We start from the raw sequence: 26,025 nt of genomic DNA on the forward strand, positions 1-26,025 counted from the left end.
CGCTCTGCATTCACAACATCTCAATCCTGGCTTCAACCAAAAGAGGTTATGGCGCATGAATGTTCTGGCGATGTATTTTGTCGGTACAAACTACAAATCTAGCAATATCGTATTGGATGAAATGTGGGTATTAATTCAACGTTCGGACGAATACAACTGATAAATATATAAATGAGTAATGATATAGCTACAAACTCTTGTATAAATTTATTTTGTACAAACTGACGTGGCATTAATTCATTGGTTGAATGAAAATATAAAATAATAAAAATAAATCATGTGGGTCAAGTGATATTTAATTCAACCAATCTTATCATGCCACATCAGTTTGTACAAAATAAATTTGTACAAGAGTTTGTGACTATATCATTACTCTATATTGGTTGAATTAAATATCACTTGGTCCACATGATTTGTTTTTATTAATTTATATTTTCATTCAACCAATGAATTAATGCCACGTCAGTTTGTACAAAATAAATTTGTACAAGAGTTTGTGATTGTATCATTACTCATAAATACAAAGCAACGGATGGAACTAAAAATGAACAGCCTCTTCTTAGACATCAATGTAAGCCGACAGTGTCTCTCTGATTCGAACGAGTCTGTTCGCCACGTCTTTCATGCTAATCCTCTTATCGGGTAAATCGACTGTACAATCCATGGCCAAACTAAAGATTGAAGACACACATTGTTCCCTAGCAGAGAAATCGTTTTCTTCACAATTTAGCAAATTGGCGTCTGCAACTTCAGTGATTGAACAGCTTAATAATGAGTCGCCAACCCAACGCTTTAAGCTCATTTCCCCAGCAAAAATTTCATCTGTCGGTTTCTTTTTTGTAAATGTTTCCATTAGCATTATACCATAGCTGTAAACATCACATTTTCTTGATACTTTTCCTTCCCTGCCATACTCTGTGGAGGATATAGTTGACATTGACACAAAAATTAGTAATCTATGATAACAGAATAAAAAATCAATGGCGAAGAAACTTTGTAAGTTCTATTTCCATTGACAAGACCTTTTGAGATAGTACAGTAGTCTTAGGATCAAATCTCACTTGCTCCAAATGCTAATGAACTTTTTTATTTATGAAAAAATAATGACGTAAATGAAATCCAAATTCCTCTCTAACCCTGATGCAAGCAGGATTTGAATCTTGATCTATTTGTTAAACCCAAAAGATCTTACCGGTTGAAAACTTGAGAACTAATATAACAACAATAGTGTAGACAAAAAATTAATTAAAAAAAATGAGAAAGAAAGTTTAACAAGAACCTGGTGCCATATAACCAATTGTGCCAAGGGTCTTTGTTTGTCTCATAGATTCTTCTTTGCCCAAGATCTTCGCAATGCCAAAATCACTCAGATGCCCTACCATGCTTTCGTTTAACAATACATTCGAAGGCTTAATGTCGCAGTGAACTATTGGAGTGGAATAACCGAAGTGAAGATATTCCAAAGCTGACGCAACATCTATCATTATCTTCAATCTTTGCAAAATGTCGAGGAAGTAGTTGTCAGAATACAAACACTTCTCTAAGCTCCCGTTCGACATGTACTCCAATACTAACGCTTTGAAATCATTATTTGAACAGCTACTGATGATTTTGACAAGGTTTCTGTGACGGATGCTACCCATTACTTTACATTCAGCATGAAAACTCTCAAGTGACCCGTCAAATTCCATGTGGAACACTTTTGCTGCAATTTCCATCCCATCTGGAAGTACTCCCTTGTAAACTGAACCAAAACTCCCCATGCCAAGTAGTTTGTTTTCGCTAAATCCATCTGTCGCACGCAAAAGATCTTGGTAAGAAATTCTTCTCCATGTTGCTTGTGGATACATATTAGCATCATCATACGGCCGTGTGCTCCCTTTCTGACGTCTTCTTCTTCTTCTTCTTCTTCTCACAAGCTTGGCAGTCAGGACAACTATCATTGTTAATGCACTAACCAGTGGCAAAACAATAAGTAGAACAACAGTAGTCCTTGACCTAGGATGAGATCTGGTTTTGCATGGTGAGACTTGAAGCTTTGGAGAACCACACAATGCTTGATTCCCCAAAAATGATTCAGCTGAGAAAGTTATGAAAGGTCCTCTCGTAGGAATTTCTCCTTCTAATTGATTGAAAGACAAATTTAGATGTTTGAGGTAAGAGAGTGCCTCCATCGACTTGGGAATAGTTCCAGAGAGATTATTGTTGGACATATCTACGAAGTTCAAGCTTTTTAAACCGCCAAAGGATTCAGGAATTGGACCCTGTAATCTATTATACCTCAAGGAGAGAAGCTGTAGACCTTGTAGGCCTCCAATAGTGACAGGGATAACACCTGATAGAGCATTCAACGACAAGTCCATTTCAATCACAACCTTAAGATTTCCAATATCTGGCAGAAGAGAACCATTTAGAGAATTTGATGACAAGTTAAAGCGCAAAATATCCTTCAGGTTCCACAGAGTAGAGGGTATAATGGAAGTCAAGGCGTTGGAGCCCAAGGAGAGATCTCTGAGGGAAGTGAGATTACCCAAGCATGCAGGTAGTCTTCCAGAAAGCTTGTTATCACCCAAGTACAAGTTAGCCAATCTATACAAATGGCAAAGATCTTCTGGGATGGATCCTTCAAGTTTATTATTTTGAAGATACAAACCTTGAAGTTTCTGTAATCTGCCCAGGGTAACTGGAATTGTTCCTGTCAATTCATTGTTTCCCAGTCTTATTACTGACAAGTTGTTTATGTTGCCAAGTTCTTTTGGAATGCCACCACTGATATTGCATGATTCCATGGATAAGCTTTTCATAGAAATTGAAAAATTCCCAATGGAACTTGGAAGAATCCCATTTATTGGATTTTCAGATAAATATATTATTTCCAAATTTCTGCAACTCGTCAAGGAGGAAAGAAAGCTCAAATCTGGAGTAGGAGATGTCAAAACATTACCAGCTAAGCTGAGCAATTTAAGGCTTCTTAAATTACCAAATGTGGTAGGAATCAAGCCTGAGAATGAGTTAAATCCAAAGTCTAGGACAGAGAGCTCGGAAATGTTGGTAAGGGAGCTGGGAATTGTCCCGCTGAAATTATTTTCCCCCAAGAAAAGCCTCTCAAGATTTGGAAGGCCAAGGTCTATGCTTGATGGAAGACTACCTAGGAGGTCATTATCAGTGACCGCTAGTTCTTTCAGTGTCGAGATATTGAAGATTGAAGCTGGTATGAGGCCAGCTAAGTTGCTTGATTGAACCCCCAAAACCTCTAAGTTACGAAGATTACCAATTTCATTTGGAATCTCACCTGCAAACATGTTGAGAAATGAGCCACACTGATTTTTTTTTTTTTTGCATAAAAATCATTCAATAAGAATTCTCTCCTGAAAATGTACCAAAAGAGAACTCTGTACATACAACTGAAGATTTAATAAAACTATTATTATTTCAGATAAAATTTGTTCATATAGAACCGTTATATATAAGATGCTTTCAGTAAATAACAAGAAAAATTTTGACAGAGAGAGGTTCATATATATATGTACCTATCAAGCTGTTATTGCCAAGAAATAAATTCCTGACAGATGTCAAGTTCCCAATATCCCTTGGTATGCCTCCTTGGAACTTATTAAATGCCAATGAGACGACATGAAGCTCCTACATTTCCACAAATTGGTTGGAATTGGACCAGTAAGCTGATTATAAGATATGAATAACCCTTCAAGAACAGGAAGATTTTGACACCTGTTATCAGGAAGGCTGCCGACCAGCCTGTTATAAGTAAGATCCAAGTTGGTTAAAGAAGAAATGTTGAAGATTTGTGAAGGAATGGACCCTGTTAGGACATTATTTGGCAGCAGTAGTAGCTCCAGCTTTGGGAGGTTCCCCAGCTCCTCTGGTATTTTTCCTGTGAAGTCACCGAAAGAAAAAGAAAATTTTCAGAGGTGATCATCTATATATTGTAGGATTCGGTATAATTTTATTAAGATGAGATGATGTATTAATTGGTTCAACTGCTCATCTTCACTGGACGGTACAGGAAATTTTGGGATGGAATCCTGCTCACACAACAGAGTTCGAAGGGGGTCTAATATTTGTATACACAAGTTGGGTTTATGAATTACTGTATCTATTCAAAAACATTTGTACTAGTTCTATGATATTAATAATAGTAGCTGTGTAGTACCTTCGAGTTTGTTGTGGCCAAGATACATACTCTCAAGCTCAGTCAAGTTTCCGATTTCTCTTGGTATGGCACCGGTGAAGTTATTCAACGATAAGGATAAAGATTCCATCTGTTGCACTTTGATAAAGTGGATGGTATCTCACCATCCAACATGTTTCCAGACAAAAAAAGGAACTTCAAACTCGGAAGATAGTTGAAAATATTTGATGGCAGCCCACCAGAAAGACCATTATCACTCAAATCGATTACAAATAATGAAGGCATGTTGAAGGCGATGGAAGGGAAGGAACCGGAGAGCTGGTTACCACTGAAATCAAGTATTTCCAACGAAGATATGTTGAAAATGGAGGATGGTATGGTTCCTGAAAGCTGGTTATCACTAAGATCAAGTTCTTGCAGTAAAGAAAGGTAGCCTATGGTTTCTGGGATTTTCCCAACAAAGCTGTTATGTTTCAACAGCAAGTGTTGAAGTCTTGGTAAAGATACGAACCATGATGGGATCTCTATGTGGAAGTTATTGAACCTGAAATCAAAGTACTTCAGTCCGCGTAAATGGCTCAATTCTTCAGGAAGAGAGCCAAAAAAACTGTTGTTTCTGATGGCTAGCACTGCTAGAAATGATAGATTTCCTAGTTGAGGAGGGATGGTGCCTGTAAGTCCAAGGTAGGAGATATTCAGGGCTGTCACTCTACGGTTGCGAACACCACAGGCAACACCAATCCAGCTACAAACAGATGAAGTTGTGGACCAGTTGTTGGCCAATAAATTACTGGGATCATGTTTTATATGCTCCTTCAGGGCAAGAAGAGCAAATTGATCTGTGGTAACGTTGGTTACTGCTGCCATCACTGAGGAAAGCATCAAACAATGAAGCAAGGGAACAAGGGTAATGATCATAAAACCAATATTTCTCCCCATGAAAGACAGTAGGTGGAAGAACAGTGAATTGTGAATATAATATTTTGCTAATAGAGAAACAAGCTAATGAATATAGGTGAGTGTGTGTTCTTGTGTCTGTGTGTGTATGCATATATACAAAAGATGAAGTGCACATAATTTCTAAGAAACTTTGAAGAAAATTATCCCAGTTGAGTGTTACGGGTCACTCAAATTTACCACAAACTGACGCTGAATTGACGTGCATGGGTTATTGTGTAACATGCTAATCCCGTGGCATAAGACTTAAAATAGAAAAATAGTTTTAGACATAAGACTTGAAATAGAAAAATAGTTTTATAAAATTAAAGAAACATTATTCCTTTGTCATAGACTTTGATTATGTGTCTTGCGGCAACTTGCTACTGTCCGTCTGTTTTTGACTCCAAATTAACTTATTGCTTAGTAGTTTAGTTGAAAGGCTTATTAAAAAGGTCCCTATTGTCTGTCAAAAAGGTAACAAAAACCAGAGGGTTCAGAAAACTATCATCCAACACCTCCTTATTTTCAGATCCATCATAGCAGGTGCTTCGACGCGATTGACATAGTTACAGATGATGTTCGTACAGCAAAGACGGTAAAAACTGTGGTGTAATTACACCCAGTTGTTGGATTCTAATGGATTCCATCCATCCAAGTGGATTCAACGATTGAATGCAACTGTAGTATGGTACTATAGTTGCACCATAGCCGGACCCAACAAAGACATATTAATTTCTAGAAACTGAACACATATTCTTGGAAAATCACATGTGCACCGGATCCCTAGCCATATAAGCTCATAAAAATTATCTGAAATTTTTGCAGATCTGGTGATTGACTTAATGGATTCATAAAAATGGGAAAAGAAGGCAAATATGTGACCTTTTAAGTGAGACCAAGCGCGCGGGAAGATAGCGGACGAAGAAGACAAATTTTTCCTTTTGTTTTTGACAAATGAGGAGGACTTAAATGATGATTTTCAAAATATTCTCTTTCCATTATCATTTAAAAATATCAGGAACCTAAAAAGAAACTCCTTAAAATCCTCTCAATTCAGCTTATTCTTTATAATTAACGTGATGATAATTCCATAACAACACCCGAATTTTTTTTTTTCATCTTTGAATTACAATTCTAAACTAGGATGTCATCTTTCAGCGGGTGGAGTAGAAATTTCTCCACCCTTGTTGTTTAATTATTTATTGGAATATTTTTCAACTTCTCTTCACAATATTTCAAATAATGTCATTTTCTTAAAAGAATTTTCCGAACTTATGTCTATCATTAACGTTTCCTTTAAATAATAATAATAATTAAATTAAATAAAAACTGATTCTTATAAAATGGTAGTTGGGTAAGTCAACTTTTTTACATTATTAATTGGGCCATCTTATTTCTTACATAAGAAATTCTATTAGAGGCAAATGAAAGAGTGAAGAAGTGTTATTAACAAACAAAGTTGAACTTAGGATGTGACACATACACCGACGAAAACTGAAGTCACTATTTATGAATCAACACAACCTTAAAATAACATGTAGTGCTAATAGATTAATACTAGGAGGATCCCTCTAAGTTACATGCATGTACCTTACAACCCTCTCACATGAATAGTATCCATACACTATTCATGTGAGAGGGATGTAAAGTACATGTATGTAACTTAACATTACCCATACTAAGAAGTATCAAGCTATTTTCTACTACCGTTATTAGGTCCTAATTTATATTTATATTGAAAAGAAAAAAGAAAAAAAAAAGTCACCATCTGGTGTACTTGAGTCCAGCTGTTTTTTTTCATCATTTTGTGGTTTCCTACTAATTCTGGTTGCTTTCATTGCACCACTACTCTCAATCCAATGTTATGTTTTTTAATAAATAAAAAATGTGAATAAGAGTGCCAGTCAGGGTGCAGCCAAAATGGTAAGTATGGAGGGTCACAAGAGTCAGGGTAACAAATATTTTGAGGCGAAAGTTAAAGAGAAGCGAAAAGAGAAGTGAAAATGTAAAAATCCGAACTATACTAAAGTAGTGTTTATTTTTTAGAGTAGGAGTATGGAATGTGGATTTCTTCCACTTCAGTGTTTATTTATCATTTTTAAGGAGGGAGTGAGATTCCCACTCTATGGGTCCCATCCAATTTTGGAGTGGGGAGTGAGATTCCCACTCTCATGGGGGGAGGTGGGAGTGGGAATCCACTCCCCCCTCTTCCCTTTTACCCTCATAATTAAAATAAATAAATAAAATTTAATAAAATAAATAATATTATATTTATTAAAAATAATAATTATAACATATTTATTTTATTAAATTTAATAAAATAAAAATAAATAAATATTATATTTAAATTAATAATATTAAACATTAATTTTAATAAATATTAATTAATTATTTAATTAATAATAATAAAATATTTTATTCTAAAAAAATATTAACTTTGTACTATATTATCAATAATAATGTTTCATTTGTGTTGCTATTATTAATAATTTTTATTCACATAATTTAAATTAAAATTAATAAAAAATTATGATTTACATAATTAAGAATATTATTAATTATTATTAATTTATAAATATAATAAAATATTTATTTTATTTTCTAAATATATTTTTTATTAATTTTTTAATTACAAATTATAATTCTTTACATAAGGATAAAATTATAATTTAAAATAATTTACTCCCAATCTAAGACAAAGTAAACAAATAATTGGGATTCTGATTGACAATCCATACTTTCATTTAGTTTAAGTAAACACCCTACTCTCACTCCCACTCCACACTCCTAATCCAAGGATTCCCACTCATCGAGATTCCCACTCCAATCTAAAAAGTAAACGCAACATTAAGGGTCAATTTGGGGGGGGGCCCCCTATGTTGCAACATACCATTATTTTTGTCCATTTGTAATCTAACCATTGGATTCAAGGCAAGAATGATGCAACGGCAGTGATGTATTTATTTAGGTTATTTTTATTGCAATTCCTCTTATTTTTTGAAATGTCAGGAAAAAATGTAATAATTATTATTATATTTATTGGCTTAGTTGTTAAATGATATGAATAAGGAAGAAATAGGAAATTTTAAGAGGACTTTTATTATTGATATTAGGCAATTACAATGCATGATTCAATATTCTTTTATAAGAGCCACCATCTGTTAAATATAAAATAAAGCCTATGTTTGCTTCCTAACTTCAGAAAGATAAATATGTTTATTTATTCTACAAATTCATAAATATTTCATAATTATCTAATTATTACTATCATTTCTAAATCTACTCTCATTATTTAAATTTATTATTAATTATATTTAATTATTATTTTTATATTAATTATTAATATATAAATATACTATGACATAATAAAATAATATTATAATATAATTTATTTTTAATATTGTAATTATTATAGTAAAAATAAAAATATAATTTAAATATAATTAATGTTTCAATTAAGGCAAAAGTTAGCACATTGTAGTGAATTATATAATTAACCACAATCTAGCTTTCAAAACTTCCAAATATAGGTAAGCAATAAATTAATGTGAACAATATTATAACAATATACAATACTTTGCTCCAAACACATTCTAATAGTGCATTTATTAAATAAGAATCGAAATGCGCTAGAATCGTAATAAGGAATAGACTATTGATATGTTTACTTTATTTTAGAATTGGAATAGACTATTACAAGTTATTAAAATACCTTTTGTTAATTGTGTCCCTAATATTATTTGTATATATTATAATTAAAACAATAATAATAATAATAAACTAAAAATAATAATTATGACAATAATGTTAATTATAAAAATTAATAAAATTTAACAATAATAATAATAACAACAACAACAAATTAACTGAATTAATAATATTAAATAATTAAAATAATTAAAATAATAAAAAAATATTAATAAGTTTTAATAATAATAATATTAATAAAAATAATAACAACAATAATTAATAATAATTAAAATAAATAAAGTTAATATATTTTAATAATAACAATAATTTTAATCATAACAAGATAAATATTAATAATAATGAATTAATTATAGTATAATAACAATTAAAATAATAAAAGTAATAAATTTTGATAATAATAATAATGACAGTAATAATCATAAATAATAATAATTAAAATAATAAAATTTAATAGCAATAATCTTATATAATAATAATGATATTAATAATAATAATAATAATAACAAATTAAAATTCTTTTCAGATGCCATTTTATCCTAAAAATGTACTTATATATAAAATTTTATAACTTTGAGTGCGTATTAAATTTTGCAAAAAATATAAGGCTGTGTAGTGTAATCAAACGCAAAAAGACAAAAGTTGTTGCATGTTGCAACGGTTGCAACATAAGCGGACTCCGCATGTTTGAGATTGTTTTTGGGAGGTTTAAATGTGATTTTAAAAATTTAAAAATTAATTTTAGTGTTTAGTAAAAAAAAATTAAAATAACTTTTGTCAAAATCAACTCCTCCTACAGCTGATTTAAAAAAGCAGGAAATGAGTAGTTTTTACATTTTGATTTTGATAATCAATTTTATCTTTTAATACAATTCTATAAGTATCCTTAAAATTATTTTTTAAACTCAAAATTATCCTTATTCAAATTGGAAACAAAATCAATATTTTAATAAATTTTTATTATAATTCATCAATATAAATTTATTAATATTAACTTGTTGGTCGAATTATTATTAAATTTATTATATTATATTATTAATTTTATTATTAATTATTTTAAGATAAAAAAATAAAATTAATATATTATAAATTTTATTTTTAATAAAAATTATTATAATACATAATTAAAAATATTATATATACAAGTTTTTATATGCATAAGTAAATTTTATTCTACATTATGTATATTTTAATCATTTATTTTCTTTCAGTAGTTTAACAGTAAAGTTTATTAAATATTCATAATTACTTTCAAAACTCTAAGTACTTTTAAAAATAAAATTTAATTAATTTTTTTACAGTTAATTATTTATACGGTAGAACTAATAATAATTAGTTTAAAAGAATTCCCAAAGTGGCCGTACGTACAAGTGTCTTGGAGTCAAAAGGGAACTATAATTTCTATTTATTTATATTTCCTTCAGATAACCAAAAAAAAAAAAAGGGACAGAACAAAACTCGACCAGCCGGTCCACACTCGAGATTCTGTCGAAAGCTGGCAAGTTTTAAGGATTTTGGAACACAAAGGAGCAAGGACACGAACGCGAACGTGAACGCGAGGCCAGAATAACAGAAAATGGGGAGGTCTCTAGTTTCCTTCACAAACGTTCCTCTGAGATTTTCTCAAGTACCCAGATCATTTCCCCCACCTAATCACTCAACCCAGTGCCAAGTTCCGAGACATAACGCCAATTCCTTCTCTGGGTATCAAAAAGCTCGAGTTTTAACCGCCAAACCAACGAGGACATTTTGTACGAAGGCCGTGCTTTCTGAGATCCCGTACCAAAAAGTGGGTGCCAAATCAACTGGACCTATTCCTCCTAGTCAGCTCATTCAAGTTGTTGAGAGTGCTGCTAAAACTGGCGCTGAGGTTTGATTTAACTTTCTCTCTTTCTGTTGATTCTTCATTTTTCAGCGGTACCCAGTTCCTTTTTTTTTTTTCCTTGTATTTTGCAATGCATTTTCAGCTTATGAGCTGTTAATATTATTACAATTATTTATGATTTTGTTTTCTTTATTATTTTCACGAGTTACCCGTTTGTTTATAATCTGTGGCTTTTTTTGTTCAATGCATTCTCATTACTAGTTAACGAAAGATAGGAAGGCGCCGGTTTTGTTGATTTATTGTACAAGTTTTTGTGCTTTGAGATGAGTGTTCATAAAATGTATTTTGGGTTCTGGCAAGTAAATATTGACTTTATTTATGGCTACTGCTAAATTTGCTATAATAAAATACGTTCTATGTAACCATATGCTTATTTTCCAGGGTAATGATCCCCTTTCTGCTGTTGCCAATTAAAAGTGACCTCTGACCACTTTTTTCTTTCCAGGTTGTGATGGATGCTGTTAATAAGCCTCGTAATATAACATACAAAGGACTTACTGACTTAGTGACCGAGTAAGGGACTTCTCTCTCTGTCCTCTTCCTCCCCATCCATTGACACTTCTGATTTATATGATTTTTAGTTTTATGTTTTTGTTAATATGTCATACTTGATTTCTTAATGGATAAGACTCTGGAACTGAGCCCGGGCAGGATTCACCTCATATATGCAAATTTACTTGCAGCACAGATAAAGCTAGTGAGGCTGCTGTACTAGAAGTTGTACAAAAGAATTTTGCGAACCATCTCATTCTTGGAGAGGAGGGCGGAGTTATAGGAGATTCATCATCTGATTATTTATGGTGTATTGATCCTTTAGGTTTATTTCTCAAAACCCTTGACCTTTCTTCTTTTACCTTTTTTAGTTAAGTTTTATTATTATTTTTCCTGCAACTCGGAGTTTATCTTGATATTTTAGATATTTTCAGTGTGGTCAATATTATTATTAGGATTTGCATAATCAAAATCATTTGTGTCAGAAGAAATTTTCATGGGAGTGGCTTTCAACTATTTCTCGTTATCAATTTCTGGTGGATCATTTGTTTATACAATTATCTTTGATTCAAATGAGCAATATAATTGACTTTGAGTTGCAAACACTTGTATTGGTGTAGATGGAACAACAAATTTTGCACACGGTTATCCTAGCTTTGCAGTTTCTGTGGCAGTTTTATTTCAAGGAAACCCTGCTGCTGCTTCTGTGGTAATAATCACTTAAAATTTGACTTTATATTTCCTTAATTTTGTATACAAAATAAAATAACAATGTAGTTTTATTTTCAGGTAGAGTTTGTTGGCGGCCCTATGTGTTGGAATACTCGAACATTTTCTGCAACTGCTGGTATGAACATTTCAAATTGTAATTATTATTTCTTTCAAAATCAAAAGATTATTCTTGCCCAATGTTGTTTGAGTCAATTTTATGTTAATGGATTAATATTCATTATCACAGGAGGAGGAGCATTTTGTAATGGCCAAAAGATTCATGCCAGTCAAATTGATAAGGTGAGTGCTTAGACGTAAAATGAATATCATTAAGCATAATAAGTATACCAAATCTTAGAATACATAGACCTGAGCTTCATTACTTTCAGATGATGGCACCGAGAAAAAGTTAGTCAACAAGAATGTGTTTTTTAGCATCATCTACTAGGGCATAAATTTTACAAATATTTAGCAACAGGTTCCTATGTATCTATAGAAGTTAACTGTATTCAATCTTTTTGGTATAATTGCTTTTGAGAAAATGTATGCTGATTATGCTTCATATTTTTGAAAGTTGAACCTTTTGGTTTTATACTAGCTTTTTTTTATCTTGTTTCTAGGTTGAGCAATCTCTTCTAGTGACAGGCTTTGGATATGATCACGATGATGCATGGGCGACTAACATAGAATTATTCAAGGAATTTACTGACATCAGCCTGGTACTAAGTGTTTGTATTCTTTTTCCGCTTCCTGGACAGAAGCCTTTCTGGTCCAAGTTGTATAACTCATATTCTTCCCCCCATCTCAACCACCTTACCCTTCTTTTTCCCTTTCCTAAATGTACTGCTCAGGGTGTTAGAAGACTTGGTGCTGCTGCCGTGGACATGTGTCATGTAGCTCTAGGGATTGTTGAAGCGTATTGGGAATATCGTCTAAAGCCATGGGATATGGCTGCCGGCGTTTTGGTAAATTTCTTTATTTTATGAATGCTTTTACTTGATATTTATGTTGTTTGAAATTGGTTGCCTGTTTTTGGAAACTTGAACTGTTACTTCCACCCCTAATCTGTTTCATAAACCTTTTTACTTGTGCTCAAGTTTGATGTACTTGTTGCCAAAGTAGCATGATTGTTGACCAGGATAAGTTCATCCCCCAAAGTAATTCTCTTTTGTTTTTCCCAATTTGTAATGCCTAAAGGTCAGATATGTATAGCTTTGCTGGATTTATGATTGCAAGGTAAAAATTGATGATCAAGACAACTTCTTGGATCTAGGTACTAGTAAACTCTTTTGATTTCTGGGGAGCAGCAGACATCTCTTTAAAAGTTGTGGCCAACATAAGTTATGTTCTGTAAAGATTATAAATTGTGGTTGGAGTCCTTTCCAAATTTCACTGTTATGAAGTTTTAACCCCCTTTTAAAAATAGTGAGAATGTTTTATTTTGCTTTCCATGTTTGCTTTTATGTGGGCTTAATACTGCTCACTTTCTGTAGACCAAGATGTTTTAAATTCAAGTTTCAGTTATTAATTTAATTTAATTTATTCCTTTTCAAGCAGATTGTTGAAGAGGCTGGTGGGGCAGTTAGTTGCATGGATGGTGGCAAATTTTGTGTTTTTGATAGATCTGTTTTGGTATCTAATGGTGCACTGCATGCCAAGGTTAGATGACTGAACTGGCTCTAGTGTGGAAATCTGTGATCTAGAACGATACGTATTTGTATTTCCAAGCTGAAAATGAAGCTGTTTTATATTGCCACTGAAACTAACAGCTGCTTCACATATTTGGTTATTTCACCTTGAAACAATTTAAAAGCTATTTCATCAGTGTGTTCTGTGATATTATCTGATGCATGATATCTTAATGTTCATGAATATGTAGCTATTGGAGAGGATAGCACCTGCAACGGAGAAACTTAAGAGCAAAGGAATTAATTTTTCACCATGGTATAAGCCGGAAAACTATCACACAGGCTTTTGAAAGGCTCAAGACAACTCCGTTGGAAGGCTTTTTACGGCAAACAGGTGCTCTCAGTTGTGTTCTAAGTTTTATTCATACTTTATTTTGGTGATCTGAGATATCATCTAATAAAAGGTAGTTACTGCAGTAACATCATTTTTATTTTGTATGGGTCTTTGTTGTTGTATGCTCCCCAAACTGTATCCTTTATTTTCCTGTTCTTCCGAAAATATTTATCTGCATATGAACATAACTCAAAAAATACCTCAACTTACTTGATTAGTGACCTTCAAGGTAGGGTACGGTTGCAGGATGGCTAGAATATTGAGAATTTAAAAAAATTAGTTGAAGTGTGTGTTACTTAGGGATAATGTGGCGTGTTATAAATGCATGGAGCACATTGAAAAGTATAAGATTGAGGTATTTTTTTGGTAAAATGGGAATCACCTTGTGTCTTTTCTTTCAACGTAAAACAGGGTATTTTTCCCAGTTTTAACTTTAGCATATTTGTGTAATTTTTCTGTTTTTGGAGAATAAGCAAATAAAAAACCTGCTGCTGAGCACTTGTTCAATCAGAAATAGAAAGTGGTTTCCTATCATTACCCTTTTAATCCTAATATTGATGACCCAAAACTCATACCTTGTATGTTTTTTTTTTATCCTGACGGGATTCATAAAACAGCCATTTTATCTTTGTTTCTTCCAAATGACAAGATGGTCTTTGTCATCAGCATCTTGAATTACCTTGTTCAAAACCAAAAATAAAAGACTCAGCCCACTGTTAGAAAGCTGAAAGAGTATTTTATACATGGTGCAAGAGTGACTTAACAGGCTCAGGTCTCTGAGTGGTATTGAGAAAAATAAAGCATTAAGTTGTAGAAGTGAGAGTTGATTATACAGCATACTTCGAACGATGCTAATTATTCATAACAAGTTTAATCTGAGAAGCTAATTTCTCCAAAATGTTTAAAAGAAATTATTGATTGTCCTGAAATTTGGTTCTGCAATTGGAGAATTGTTTCTTATTCTAATGCTTGATTCTTTGGACGAATGATGACACCTTTGACGACAAGTCCTTTCTTCCATTTCCCACCCTCGTATTCATACATAGAGATTTCCATCTCCCCTGCATTTTCTGGTGTACTTTTAAACTCGCCAACAGGGATCTCTATCCACTGGTTTCTTGGCTTTACAATCAAATTTTCTTTATGTTCTTGCTTCGTTCCATTTGGTAAGAGGAGTCTTAGGCTCACTGGTACTTCCCATCCGTATGCCGGGTCCTTCAACATTATGACAAATAAAACTTCATATGAAATTCCTGGAGACAGCTTTGTAGTATCAAGTCTTGCATGAATCTCCAGCCAACATACTTGAACTAGTTCAGCCACATCCACAATGTCATCACTGCAAATGACAATTAGGATTCTATCAAAAATAATAGCTAGTTTCCTTATAATCATATTAAATATGTAACTCGGTTCTTCTGGGTATCGATAATTTCTTGTTCTTGTTAATTACCTGGACTCTTTTACAGGAGTCCATATCCAGAAACGATTGTCTTCTGCCCAAGTAATTAACAGAGCCCTTGAAAACAGCATGAAGCTGTTGCATCCTGACTTCTTCTCTACCCAATACCTCTGCATTATAGTTAGAATAATTATGTTTAATCATGATAATGATATGAATTAATACAATTAATAAGATTAAATATTGAACTTGCCTTGCTCTTTTGGTTTAAGAAAACTCCATAGTACAGCTGATCATACAGCTTGTCCACAGAGGACTTGTCAATTGGTGAGTCTGCATCTTTAACAATGGCTTCGTACATATGTGGCAACTTAACTTCTGCTTCCTTGGCTTCACAAACTTTTGTTTCTTTTGTATTGTCAGCCGGCTTGGCGGCTATTGCAAAGTTTTGTGACTCATTCTGACTGGGTTTCTCATTTGGTTGTAACTGTGAAGAAGAGTCTTCTTTGGACGACCCAGTTCCCATTTTTGTGACTTATTCATAATCTTTGGCCATGCAGTTCAAGTTTTATAGCATGAGAAGGGTCAAATTAGCCATTGATATATCCGAAAACAAGAGTTGAATATGGGAAATATTGAAAATAACACGACCGAGGGAGGGATACCATTCTTCCATTTGTAAAATACTTTAAAAGCTGTTATTAATCTTATTGGTGACTCAGAATTATTCCTATGCTTTACCAAAAAGGCATTGATTCGTGGTAAAGCAGCCGTTGTATCTTTATTCCTTCTAGATGACAAAGATGATCTTTATCAGTTTTCAAGAGCATCTCAAGTCACCTTATTCCAAATGAAAAGTCAGATTCTCAGCCCACCATTAGAAAGCATATGGTGTCTGTGGTCGCAGAAGATACACAAGCAAAGGATTTTCCGATAAGCCTTGAGTTGGATGAACGTATCACGTCATATGTATTATCATATGCATTTAAAATGTTTCAATTTTAGCTGTATATCGTAACTATTATTGTGGTTCGATAGTTTTGATTATGAATGTGTGTATTTAATAGAATTTTACTGGATGGAATATGATGGACATCTAAAAGCAAAGACATTTAACAAAAAGCAATCAGTTAATCTACTAATTTTGGCTTAATCACGATTCCTGCAAGAACCATGCCGCCCTTCCACCAGTCGCTCTCAATTTCAAACATGCCAAACTCCACGGTTCCAACAGTATCCCTCGGAACCGCAAAATCGCCACCGGGAATTTCTTGCCATTCTTCTTGTTTCTCTCTGTAGAGCTGAAGCATTACACTTTTCACTTTCTCTTCTCCATTCACTCTCACCTTGAACTTGACTGGAACTGAATGCCACCCAAATGCATCAACCCGGAACTTCACAATGTAAAATATTTCGTATGCTTTCGGTGTCAATGCAGCCATGGATGAAATGATTGGCAACTTTCCTGTGACCTCAATCCAGTTCACTTGGAGTAGCATTGAACCTTCTTCAAAGCCAGCTAATAACCTGGAACCCCCGAAACGGAGAAAAAGAAAAAAAAAATAGTAACAATAATGCTGAAAATATGAAAATCATTAAAGAATCAAGTTAAATTTCTTACTTTGTGTTCTCTTCTGTTAGTTTGATCCACTGCCAGTACCGGGGATCGTTGCCCCATATAATGTTGAGAGCCCTTACAGGAATTTTGATTAATCCTGAAGAATCTTGGTCTTTCACTAAAGAGCCATCCTAGACAGAAAAATAATTTGAGCATGCATGATTAATACTTAATCGTAAAATAATTTATAAATAATTATCCGGAATATTGAGCAAGGATTGAAAAAGTTGTACTTACAGCCTTCCAGTGGGGATTGGAATAGCTACGGCTATTCTCATTATCCATATTTCAACTTGAATAAAAAATTTGCCACCTTCAACTTGAAAAGCTCGAATTGCAAGATAAATAATTTTGAAGGGCATGAGTTGGCGCAAGATAATTTCCTGACCGAGTTGCGTAAAGTAGTAATAAGTAAAGACACCGTCTAAATTGGAACACAACTTTCCGTCTTTAGCTAACTTTAATTTCTTTGCCAAAGGTAAGAACGGAATAATTGCCTTCAGTCATTTACATAAACAAAAGTGATATTATTGACACATGGCATGCTCTTTCTTTACAAAGTTACAGTGATTCGTGCATGTCTTTAATTAGATGAGATATGGATGGAAATGAGACAGATATAGATTGGATCTACTTACCTCTAGATTCAGATCTGTAGTAAAAATTTAGATATGTATCTACTCCAGATTCGTCATGAATTATTGTTTTTCGCTCCATATTTAAATCTAAAATAAAAAATAAAAATAAAGATGTATATCTGCTTCAAATTTAAAAGAAAATTTTAAATTTAAATTTGCTCCAAATTCGTCATTAATTCTAAATCTCAATAATAAGACAACAATATTTTTTAGAAAGAAAATTAAAGACTAAAATGCATAGATAACAATTAAACTATATAATTTGTATAAAAAATCTAATAAATATTACAGCTTCTACTTTTACATCAAAACAAATAAATAAGAAAGATAATAAAATATCTATAAAAAATAAATGGAGGAATAAGATCAATATAATATTCTAATATCTCATTCACCATCCTGATATTCATAGCACACCATCATTATTCCTATAACATTAAATAATCACATATGAGTTAAACATGATTTATTATATTCAGTACTTTATTATTTTTATTGTGACCATGTTTAACTAAATATATGGATCACAAAATTATTTTATAGTTGATAGCCACTACTGATTAATAATTATACGATATGAATAAGATTATAAGAAAATGATAGAAAAGAAAACTCAAATCTAGAGATTCACCTAATAATTAAAGGATTGATTCCAGTATTCAAATGAAGTGGAGAAGCGAGAGTAGACTAAAAAGAAAGAAAGATGTTGAAGTGAAGAATGAACAACTTAAAAAAATAAGGGTTGGCTGTTCTAATTTTATTTTACACTTAATTAATTTTTGTCTTAATAAAAAAATAATTTTTGTCTTATTATCATTTAAATACCTTTAAGTTTTAAGATTTTTAAATACATACTAAATGCCACTAATATGTTATGAATAAATTTTATTATCGTTTATAATTACATAATTGTTAAGAAATTTTTAAAATAAAATAAAATAAAATGGTAAGTGGATATGGATTTGAATCTAGATATTAAGATGAATCCAAACTTGCTTCACATGCATCTTAGATCCACACATCGATACCAAACCTAATCCAAATTCATTTTAGACCGACCTGAATCCAATCTGATTGGATTTGAAACATGTAGATTTTTGGGTCAGATCTGATCCATTAACATCCCTAAGATGAGAAACGAATCGAGACTCCTCGCTTACTCTATACGTGCAAAATTATGAATTGTACGAAACAAGTGAACACAAAGTACACCCATAAATAAAAATAAATTAATTAGAAAAAGAATATCACTGAACTTTTTTTTTTTTTTCAGACTTCACTATCCAAAATACGTATACTTATGGTGTGTTTGAGATTGAGGTTGGACAGCTGTACCTCTAAAGTGTTTGGTAAACATTAACTCTTGTAACTTAGAAGCTATGTTAATATGATTTTTTACTTGTATAATAAAAAAATTATTATATCTTTAATAATTTTGTCCAAATTATTATTTAAAATTTATATTTACTATATATTATTAATTTTGATTTCATAGTTACAATTTTTTTTTTTCCACAGTAGTTGTAACTTAAAAGTTATAACATCTCAATTCTAAACAAGACTTTAATTAAGGAGAACCCAAAGCGCACATCTTAGGCTTCCCTTCTCTACTAAGGTGGGAAGTGCCAGAGTTAGACTAAGAAATACTGAAAAAAAAAAATCACTTAGTTACAATAAGGTTTGAACCTTTGGGTGCTAAAATAAGTGTCTTTATAATCTTTGAAGGCATACTTAGTGTTCTGATCAATATTGAACTAATTCAATTGCATTTGCATTATCCTTTTTTTTTCTTTTAAGTAGTTCAGATTTAATCTACTCAGTACAGGGACATCTACGGAAATTTTTATTTTATTTCATTTTTTTGGCATTCCTCAAATCAACAGCGTATTGTACTATTCCCCACCTTGCATCAAAAGGATCTTCATCTGGACACTTGCTCTAAATTGAAGAACTTAATTTTGTAGAATAGTAAGAACCAGTGGATCACTCTCATCACCCACATGCGGCTTCATCATATGAGGGCTGGTGTGTTATCACATGCAGTGTCAGTTATGCATGTAGCTTACCTAAAAGTCTAAACTTCTGAAAATAAAGATGTAGATAATAGTTGTCAAGTTCTAATATTCGTATTTTGTGGGAGGCTCATTTAGGATTGTTATGTGGATCCATTTGTTCTCGAGGGGTCTCGATCGCATGCAAGACCTCAAAGGGTAATCATGCCTTTGATACCACGTTGGGTCGCCACTTGACTTGTAAGCAGAATATAACCTGGAAGGTAAGAGTCTCTAGATAATACTAAGAGTATTGAACCATGCACCGAATATGCTCTTAAAAGAATTGAATCATTTGAAAGAAGTAAAGGTTGAACAACTGCAAGAAGTAGATAAGAAAATACAAATTATTATAAGTGCATGCTAAGGGGGGCACAAACTAACGGCATTTGATTTTAATTAAATACAGCAAGGGAAGAATAAAGAACTGGAACTGTTGTAATACCAAAAATGACAGATATAATTGGGTCCAAATTTCACCATTCTCCCATTTATGTAATGACAATAAGAATAGTGACAATAATACAAACAACATTTAAAAATATATATGCTTGCAGCCACCGATAACGATAGAAGCTTAGGAATTCATTATCGGGGACGCTACGTTCATCTTTGTCCGGACATTAATTTGCCCTTGTATACATCCGATGCATGCAAATTAGCAAAACTAAAGTGGGGATTTATTTGTTTAACAAAAAAAAAAAAAAGTGGGGATTTATTTGTGGTTCATATTAATTCCGTGTCGAGTTATGACGAATCATATTACGGAGGCCCATGATCCGGGAGTTATTAATAGAAACATCTATACTCAAATCGTTTTGGTAAGTTATTTCACTTCTCTGATGAATGCATGGTGAATTAGCAAACCTCCCTTCCACTTTCCATTCCATACCTCATACAGTCCAAAATAGAGCTGGTTTTCGCCTTGTTCCGGAACCAGAATCTCAAACTTTTCGTCAGGAATTTCAGCTGCTTCCTTTCCAAGGTGATCAAGTGGCTTCATTTTTCTCCAGGTATACTTTCCCTTCTTGCCTAGCTTAGCCATCATAAAAACTGGACAGCCGCTCCAGCCGAAGGCGTCCGCTTTCAGAGAGATCTTGAACCCAATTTGATACTTCTTCCCGCGCTTTACTTCCACTGAACCTGTTGCTTCAAGCCAACATACTTGAACTAGTTCTACAGGATCATTCGACCTATCATAGAAAGCACAATATTGTCAGAATGCAAGGAATAATTTATATTGTCAGAATGCAAGGAATAATATATGTGAAGCAATGAGGTGGCTATTAGGGCACTTATTCGAAGGACTCTCTCTCTATTACTCTTTCATATGAGCAAATATAAGTTGGTGATTGGTTTTTAATAAAATAAACATGATAAATTAATAAAATTTGACTCGAAAGAGGTAATAATATATATGTGATATAAGATCTTTAAAAGTTCAAGTTAATGATAGCTTAATTGGTAGGATCTTATCCTTATAACAAATGTGTAGTCTCCTCCCCAATTAGTTGAAAAAACACAGGCATCTTGTTTATGACTTATAACTAAATGTTATTCAATATGGTTAATGTAACAAGACAATGTAACACGTGATACAAGATCTTTAAAAATTCAAGTTCATGATAACTTAATTGGTAGGATCTTATCCTTATAGTAAATGTGTAGTTTCCTCCCCAATTAGTTGAAAAAACACAGACATTTTGTTTATGACTTATAACTAAATGTTGTTCAATATGGTTAATGTAACAAGACAATAGTGCGCAAATTGAGATTTGAGACTCACCTTTTTTCAGGTAGATGCCAATAGCGAGGGTCATTGCCCCAGACAATGTTTAATCCCCTGGATTTTATGGCTGCCTCCGTTCTCTCCTAAAACGAGTACTTCCAATTAATTAATTCTCAAGACTTTGAATTTTTGGTTTAAGCATAAAACCAATTAATAAATAAATAAATAAAGCCTATAGGTATTATAGAAAACAAAGTAAGAAAAATATATTTGAAATGACTAATAAATGAAATCTGAAGTATGAGGTCGATGAGCATATATTTCTTACCGCGTTCCATTCCATTGCCTCCTGTTCTGCTTCATGATGTGGTTTTTTTGAAGACATTGTGAAGATGTTTCTTCTATTCTTTGTAGGATTAAATATGAAGAAATAGGTGGTCTAGGTTAGCCTTTTATAATATAGGAAAGAATAAGTAAATAGAATGCAACAAGAAAAACAAAGGAATCAAGTAAATTAATGCCAAAGACTTTATGCCAAGAATAGTATCTACACTTTTAAAAAGAGATTGTTGTCAGAAAAATTGAAAAGGTGGACAGAGCAGAGCATATACTTATATTTAAGTGCATAGTATTTGATCAAGAATTGGTCGGCTTCTCCCAATTGCTTTCGTATAGATGCTTCTTTGCATTTTATATTCCTGATAATTTTTTTCAAAATATTAAGATACAAAGAAGACGGAACTTATTCCAATCGCCCACCGTTTAGGTTAAAGTTGACGCGTAAACTTTCTTAAAAAAGTAATAATTTTGTGTACATTGATCATCGATCGATGATCGTCATCATTATGTTGATGGATTGGTATTTGGTATTGTTTAGCGATTTAATATGTTCTCGTGCCGAGTTGAATTTTTTTATTTTTTTTCCCCACCTGCCCTTTTTTTATGTAAGAGATATACACAATGGTATTGGCGGACAAAAAGAAGACGAGATATTCTTAACTCATGGTCATAACTCATAGGTTTTCGTCGAATTTGGCAACAAATTCTTGAAAGGTGACATGCACGATGCAACAATTGACCAATGTGCAGATGAACAGAACACTTGATTGTATAATTTCATAGAGTCTAGTCAGAAAGAGAATGCACTTGAATTATTGGCCGAACCTGAATCTATATTATGAGGAGGCCATCATGTTTTAAATGGTAACTACCAGGGGTTAACTGATAATAAGATTATATCTAAAGGTTAAAATTGTAAAGATAATAATGATTATATACAGTAAGGTGGTATTTGTTTTTGTTTGAAATCTAAATAGATCTGAAATAGTTTGAATTATGAATATAACTGAATGTCTGAATCTAAATTAATTTTTTTTTTGTCTGAATTACTAAAAGAAAATTAAGTTGTTTATTTTTTTAATTTAAAAAATTTAAAAAGTAGTAATTTTGTGTATGTACTCTTACAAATAATAAGTATCTCAAAGAACTTGAATATGATAATATATTATCATAATATAAATCATGTTCAATTTAATACAACCCTTTGTATTCTAAATTAGTATATGTTCAATCAATTTTATTGTAGTTCATGATGTTTTTATATGAAAAATATTCATAAAACATTATGAAGATAAATAATGATAATTTGAAGAAAAAAAAGATAAAAATAATAATAGTCTAAAACTATATTGTTATAAGTTATAGAGATGGGTAATAATGCTAATTATTATATTTTATTTATGTAAGGATGAAAATTAATTAATTGGATGGGGATATTTTAGAGAATATCTTTTAATGATATCATTCAAACTTTTTAGATTTAGAAAAAAGTTTTAAAAAAAATAGCTTAATAACTTAATGACTAAAACTTTTTATTAAGTTGAAAAAAAAACAAATTTAATGACTGAATTGATTGAAATTAAGTCATTAGATTAAAAAAAACAAACAGCCCTAAGGCTCTGGAATTGTGGTTGGATATATAGTTTTACCTTAAAAGCTATAACATTAAGGTAAACATTTGTTGTTGTAATTTGAAAGTTAAATTGATTTTGTCTCATTCTTGTATTATGTAAAACCTTTAACATTAATCTTTATTATTTTTATCAAAATTATTATTTAAAAGTAATATTTACCACACATTATCAACTTTAATGTCACAATGGCTATAACTTAAAAACTATTGCACCTTAATATTAAAAAGAGCCTGAATGAATGAGAAATAAAAAAGGAGAAAAAACAAAAATAAGGCTATGTGCTTATTAAAGTACATAACATTTTTAATTCTATCATTTTAAATTTTTGCTGCCACTGCCCGTTGACGTTGAAATTTGGACCATTTGGTTACCGATTGGATATCAAATCTATGCGTCATCATTAAATTTATTTGTTAAGAATATGATTAAAAACTAAAAGTAACCCCTCCACTTTCCTTCTTTTTCTCTTTTTTTTTTCCTCATCAAACACTGCCTACAATTAATCGATCTCAATATTTTGAAGAAGTATAATTTATATATGCGGGTAATATTGGAGCCATAATTTTTTCAATTAAGACAACAGTTCTAACAATAATAAAATAACTTAACATCTTAATTCATAAGTAACTCGAGACGGAACTATGTTGAGGTCAAGAGGACTTGCCGGTGGAAAAAAAAATCAGGTAAAATAAAGTGAAATTGAAATTTAGTTCATTTCTATATAAGCTTTATTATTGGACCCCTAAAATTTATAGGTTTTATCGTATAGCTCTTTTAATTAAGTTTCTTATTTTTCTATTATGACTCCTATTAACCAAAATCTATTGTTTATATGTTTCAATTTACTTTTATGTATAGAAATATTGACAAAATTGTTTCATAATCGCTGCTATCTATATTTATAGAGTTATGTTCTGATGAGGGATCTTACAATATAGTTAAAGTATGGGATCTCAATTTGAATCTAATGGCCCTTATGTTTTTTATTTTAAAATCTACACATGATAGGGCCTAATTACTCTTAAGGGTTAATGTCGTATGAGTAAACATGTTTCAACAAATATTAAAAAGGTGATACAATTTTTAAAAATAGACAGAAAGATGGTAAATCATTAACTTTTCTGTTAACTTTAACGAAATTAGTTGTCTTTTAATGAAATAATGTTTTTGCCCTGTGACTTTGTTTAAATATCAGGGCTAATGTCACATGGGTGACATGAGTTTCAATATTTATCATACGGGTGACAATCATTTTAAAAATACCCGTATAGATGACAAATCGTTAACTTCCGCTGTCAATTCTAAAAAAAGTGGTCAGTTAATTAGGATATGATGTTTTTACCCCTTTTCACCGATTTTTAATTTTCTTTTATAAAAAAAATCTAAATTAAAATCTTGTTGAATCAATCTAATTTTTGAACATAAAAGAAGAAGCAAATCTCTCATAAATCGTGAAGCATGACATAAATCCAATATTTTTTTAAAATCTCATTAACACTAATTTTGTAAATATTAGTACTCAAATCCTCAAGAATCTAATATGATACCTTAGTAAACATTTGTTATTTCAAAATCCTATTCATAGCAACCAAAATATCTGCCCAATTCAGCAGCAAAAAAGATATCCTATACATTTTTCAACAACGCTCTATTAATATCTTTCCCTTATGTCCTCTATCAATTACAACATTCTTGTGTCATTGGAGTTAATAGCAAAAGTCAACGGTTAGTCACTTTTAGAAGTATTTTCGAAATAGCTTTCACTATGAGATAAAGATTGATATATGTGTCACCTAGGAGACATTAATCCTTTGTTTTTTATTACTTCTATTAATTGTTTCCATTTTGCCCTTGCATCGTTACAATTAACAATAAAAGTTAACGATTTGTCACGTGTCTACTTATTTTTAAAAAATTATATCACCTTTTTTATAATCATTGAAACGTGTGTCACCCGACATTAACCCTAACTCTAATTTAATTAACTTCAGTGGCATGTGGGTAAGTAATGTTACACTTATAAACTTTGGTTAAAAAGTTTATCTATTGTCGTTACTAATATATAAAAGTTTCTTAAGTAATCTAACGGGTTCTATGTAATTATTTATTAAATACTCTTTAAATTAACTTCAGTGGCATGTGGGTAAGTAATGTTACACTTATAAACTTTGGCACGGGATAGATGATTAAAATGTTCGTCTCCCTCAAGGACTAGGGTTGCGCACGTGTTTCCTCGCAGATTTCTTCAATTTGATAAGTTGATTTCGTGTAATTGTTGTTTGTCCATCTCGGAACGAAAAATTAATTAAATTAATAACAACATAGAAGTGAGAAGATATATTATATACGAAGAAGAAGATATCGTGGATTGTCATGATTTTTGGAATTATCTGTATGCATTTGAATGTTGTTGATGCAGTCAAGTTGACGTGAAATTTCAATTTTCAAAACATATAAATTAATTTAAGTAATCATCAAAGACAGGTTGTCTGTAAATTATTTAATACATATTATATCAAAATAAAATCACCGGAGTTGGAAGATTATTTTGTCACCAAAGCAATTGTTTTATTTTCCACCCAATCAATCCCGTCGATGGTTCTCAAGATTTCATTGTCTTGGGATATGCAAAACCTAGGCTCTAAGAAACACAAAGCAGTTTTCTTGTAAATTAATATGTTGCATATTAGTCAGCACACATATATAA

At 31.8% G+C, this 26,025-nt stretch overlaps 6 protein-coding genes across 7 annotated transcripts; 1 reads left to right on the forward strand and 5 right to left on the reverse strand.

Annotated features, from left to right (window-relative positions):
* Positions 1–1,241: 1,241 nt before the first annotated feature.
* Positions 1,242–3,302, reverse strand: LOC107175569 (receptor kinase-like protein Xa21). The gene has a single exon (XM_052434989.1). The coding sequence runs from the start codon at positions 3,300–3,302 to the stop codon at positions 1,269–1,271; it is 2,034 nt and encodes a 677-aa protein (XP_052290949.1). The 3' UTR covers positions 1,242–1,268.
* A 953-nt stretch (positions 3,303–4,255) lies between these two features.
* On the reverse strand, positions 4,256–5,017 carry LOC127900343 (LRR receptor-like serine/threonine-protein kinase EFR). Its single transcript, XM_052434990.1, has one exon. It carries the CDS (start codon positions 5,015–5,017, stop codon positions 4,256–4,258), a length of 762 nt encoding a protein of 253 aa, XP_052290950.1.
* A 5,212-nt stretch (positions 5,018–10,229) lies between these two features.
* On the forward strand, positions 10,230–16,378 carry LOC102624546 (phosphatase IMPL1, chloroplastic). 2 transcript variants are annotated; one of them, XM_006468392.3, is made up of 11 exons: positions 10,230–10,667; positions 11,128–11,195; positions 11,366–11,499; positions 11,795–11,883; positions 11,964–12,021; positions 12,133–12,185; positions 12,506–12,604; positions 12,737–12,850; positions 13,443–13,544; positions 13,765–13,907; positions 15,870–16,378. In XM_006468392.3, the coding sequence occupies exons 1-10, from the start codon at positions 10,374–10,376 to the stop codon at positions 13,861–13,863; spliced, it is 1,110 nt and encodes a 369-aa protein (XP_006468455.1). In that variant the 5' UTR covers positions 10,230–10,373; the 3' UTR covers positions 13,864–13,907; positions 15,870–16,378. The 2 variants fall into 2 exon arrangements, with proteins under 2 accessions (XP_006468455.1, XP_015382607.1); XM_015527121.3 differs by lacking the exon at positions 15,870–16,378 and having other exon boundaries at positions 10,231–10,667; positions 13,765–14,124.
* LOC102625021 (lectin) lies at positions 14,617–15,938 on the reverse strand. Its single transcript, XM_006468393.4, has 3 exons — positions 15,563–15,938; positions 15,361–15,479; positions 14,617–15,246 (listed from the first exon to the last, which is right to left on the reverse strand). Exons 1-3 carry the CDS (start codon positions 15,833–15,835, stop codon positions 14,865–14,867), a joined length of 774 nt encoding a protein of 257 aa, XP_006468456.1. The 5' UTR covers positions 15,836–15,938; the 3' UTR covers positions 14,617–14,864.
* Positions 16,379–16,439: 61 nt separating the features above from the next.
* LOC102625305 (protein PHLOEM PROTEIN 2-LIKE A5) lies at positions 16,440–17,560 on the reverse strand. Its single transcript, XM_006468394.4, has 3 exons — positions 17,165–17,560; positions 16,931–17,058; positions 16,440–16,836 (listed from the first exon to the last, which is right to left on the reverse strand). Exons 1-3 carry the CDS (start codon positions 17,210–17,212, stop codon positions 16,440–16,442), a joined length of 573 nt encoding a protein of 190 aa, XP_006468457.1. The 5' UTR covers positions 17,213–17,560.
* A 2,519-nt stretch (positions 17,561–20,079) lies between these two features.
* LOC102624260 (protein PHLOEM PROTEIN 2-LIKE A9) lies at positions 20,080–21,818 on the reverse strand. The gene is made up of 3 exons (XM_006468390.4): positions 21,674–21,818; positions 21,403–21,488; positions 20,080–20,809 (listed from the first exon to the last, which is right to left on the reverse strand). The coding sequence occupies exons 1-3, from the start codon at positions 21,728–21,730 to the stop codon at positions 20,443–20,445; spliced, it is 510 nt and encodes a 169-aa protein (XP_006468453.2). The 5' UTR covers positions 21,731–21,818; the 3' UTR covers positions 20,080–20,442.
* Positions 21,819–26,025: the final 4,207 nt, after the last annotated feature.

The sequence above is a fragment of the Citrus sinensis genome, chromosome 2 (genome assembly GCF_022201045.2).
Source record: "Citrus sinensis cultivar Valencia sweet orange chromosome 2, DVS_A1.0, whole genome shotgun sequence".
Taxonomy (NCBI): domain Eukaryota; kingdom Viridiplantae; phylum Streptophyta; class Magnoliopsida; order Sapindales; family Rutaceae; genus Citrus; species Citrus sinensis.

Bases quoted from the DNA above. Each gene is read 5' to 3' on its own strand.
- LOC107175569 (XM_052434989.1), bottom strand. From the start codon at position 3,302: ATGTTTGCAGGTGAGATTCCAAATGAAATTGGTAATCTTCGTAACTTA.
- LOC127900343 (XM_052434990.1), bottom strand. From the start codon at position 5,017: ATGGCAGCAGTAACCAACGTTACCACAGATCAATTTGCTCTTCTTGCC.
- LOC102624546 (XM_006468392.3), top strand. From the start codon at position 10,374: ATGGGGAGGTCTCTAGTTTCCTTCACAAACGTTCCTCTGAGATTTTCT. The intron at 12,605-12,736 runs GTACTAAGTGTT...TGTACTGCTCAG, and splicing joins AATTTACTGACATCAGCCTG to GGTGTTAGAAGACTTGGTGC. The intron at 12,851-13,442 runs GTAAATTTCTTT...CTTTTCAAGCAG, and splicing joins ATATGGCTGCCGGCGTTTTG to ATTGTTGAAGAGGCTGGTGG.
- LOC102625021 (XM_006468393.4), bottom strand. From the start codon at position 15,835: ATGGGAACTGGGTCGTCCAAAGAAGACTCTTCTTCACAGTTACAACCA. The intron at 15,480-15,562 runs GCAAGTTCAATA...ACTATAATGCAG, and splicing joins TCTTAAACCAAAAGAGCAAG to AGGTATTGGGTAGAGAAGAA. The intron at 15,247-15,360 runs GTAATTAACAAG...TGTCATTTGCAG, and splicing joins ACTCCTGTAAAAGAGTCCAG to TGATGACATTGTGGATGTGG.
- LOC102625305 (XM_006468394.4), bottom strand. From the start codon at position 17,212: ATGGATAATGAGAATAGCCGTAGCTATTCCAATCCCCACTGGAAGGCT. The intron at 17,059-17,164 runs GTAAGTACAACT...TTTTCTGTCTAG, and splicing joins CCAATCCCCACTGGAAGGCT to GATGGCTCTTTAGTGAAAGA. The intron at 16,837-16,930 runs GTAAGAAATTTA...CGGGGGTTCCAG, and splicing joins CTAACAGAAGAGAACACAAA to GTTATTAGCTGGCTTTGAAG.
- LOC102624260 (XM_006468390.4), bottom strand. From the start codon at position 21,730: ATGTCTTCAAAAAAACCACATCATGAAGCAGAACAGGAGGCAATGGAA. The intron at 21,489-21,673 runs GTAAGAAATATA...TACTCGTTTTAG, and splicing joins AGGCAATGGAATGGAACGCG to GAGAGAACGGAGGCAGCCAT. The intron at 20,810-21,402 runs GTGAGTCTCAAA...TTTCTATGATAG, and splicing joins TGGCATCTACCTGAAAAAAG to GTCGAATGATCCTGTAGAAC.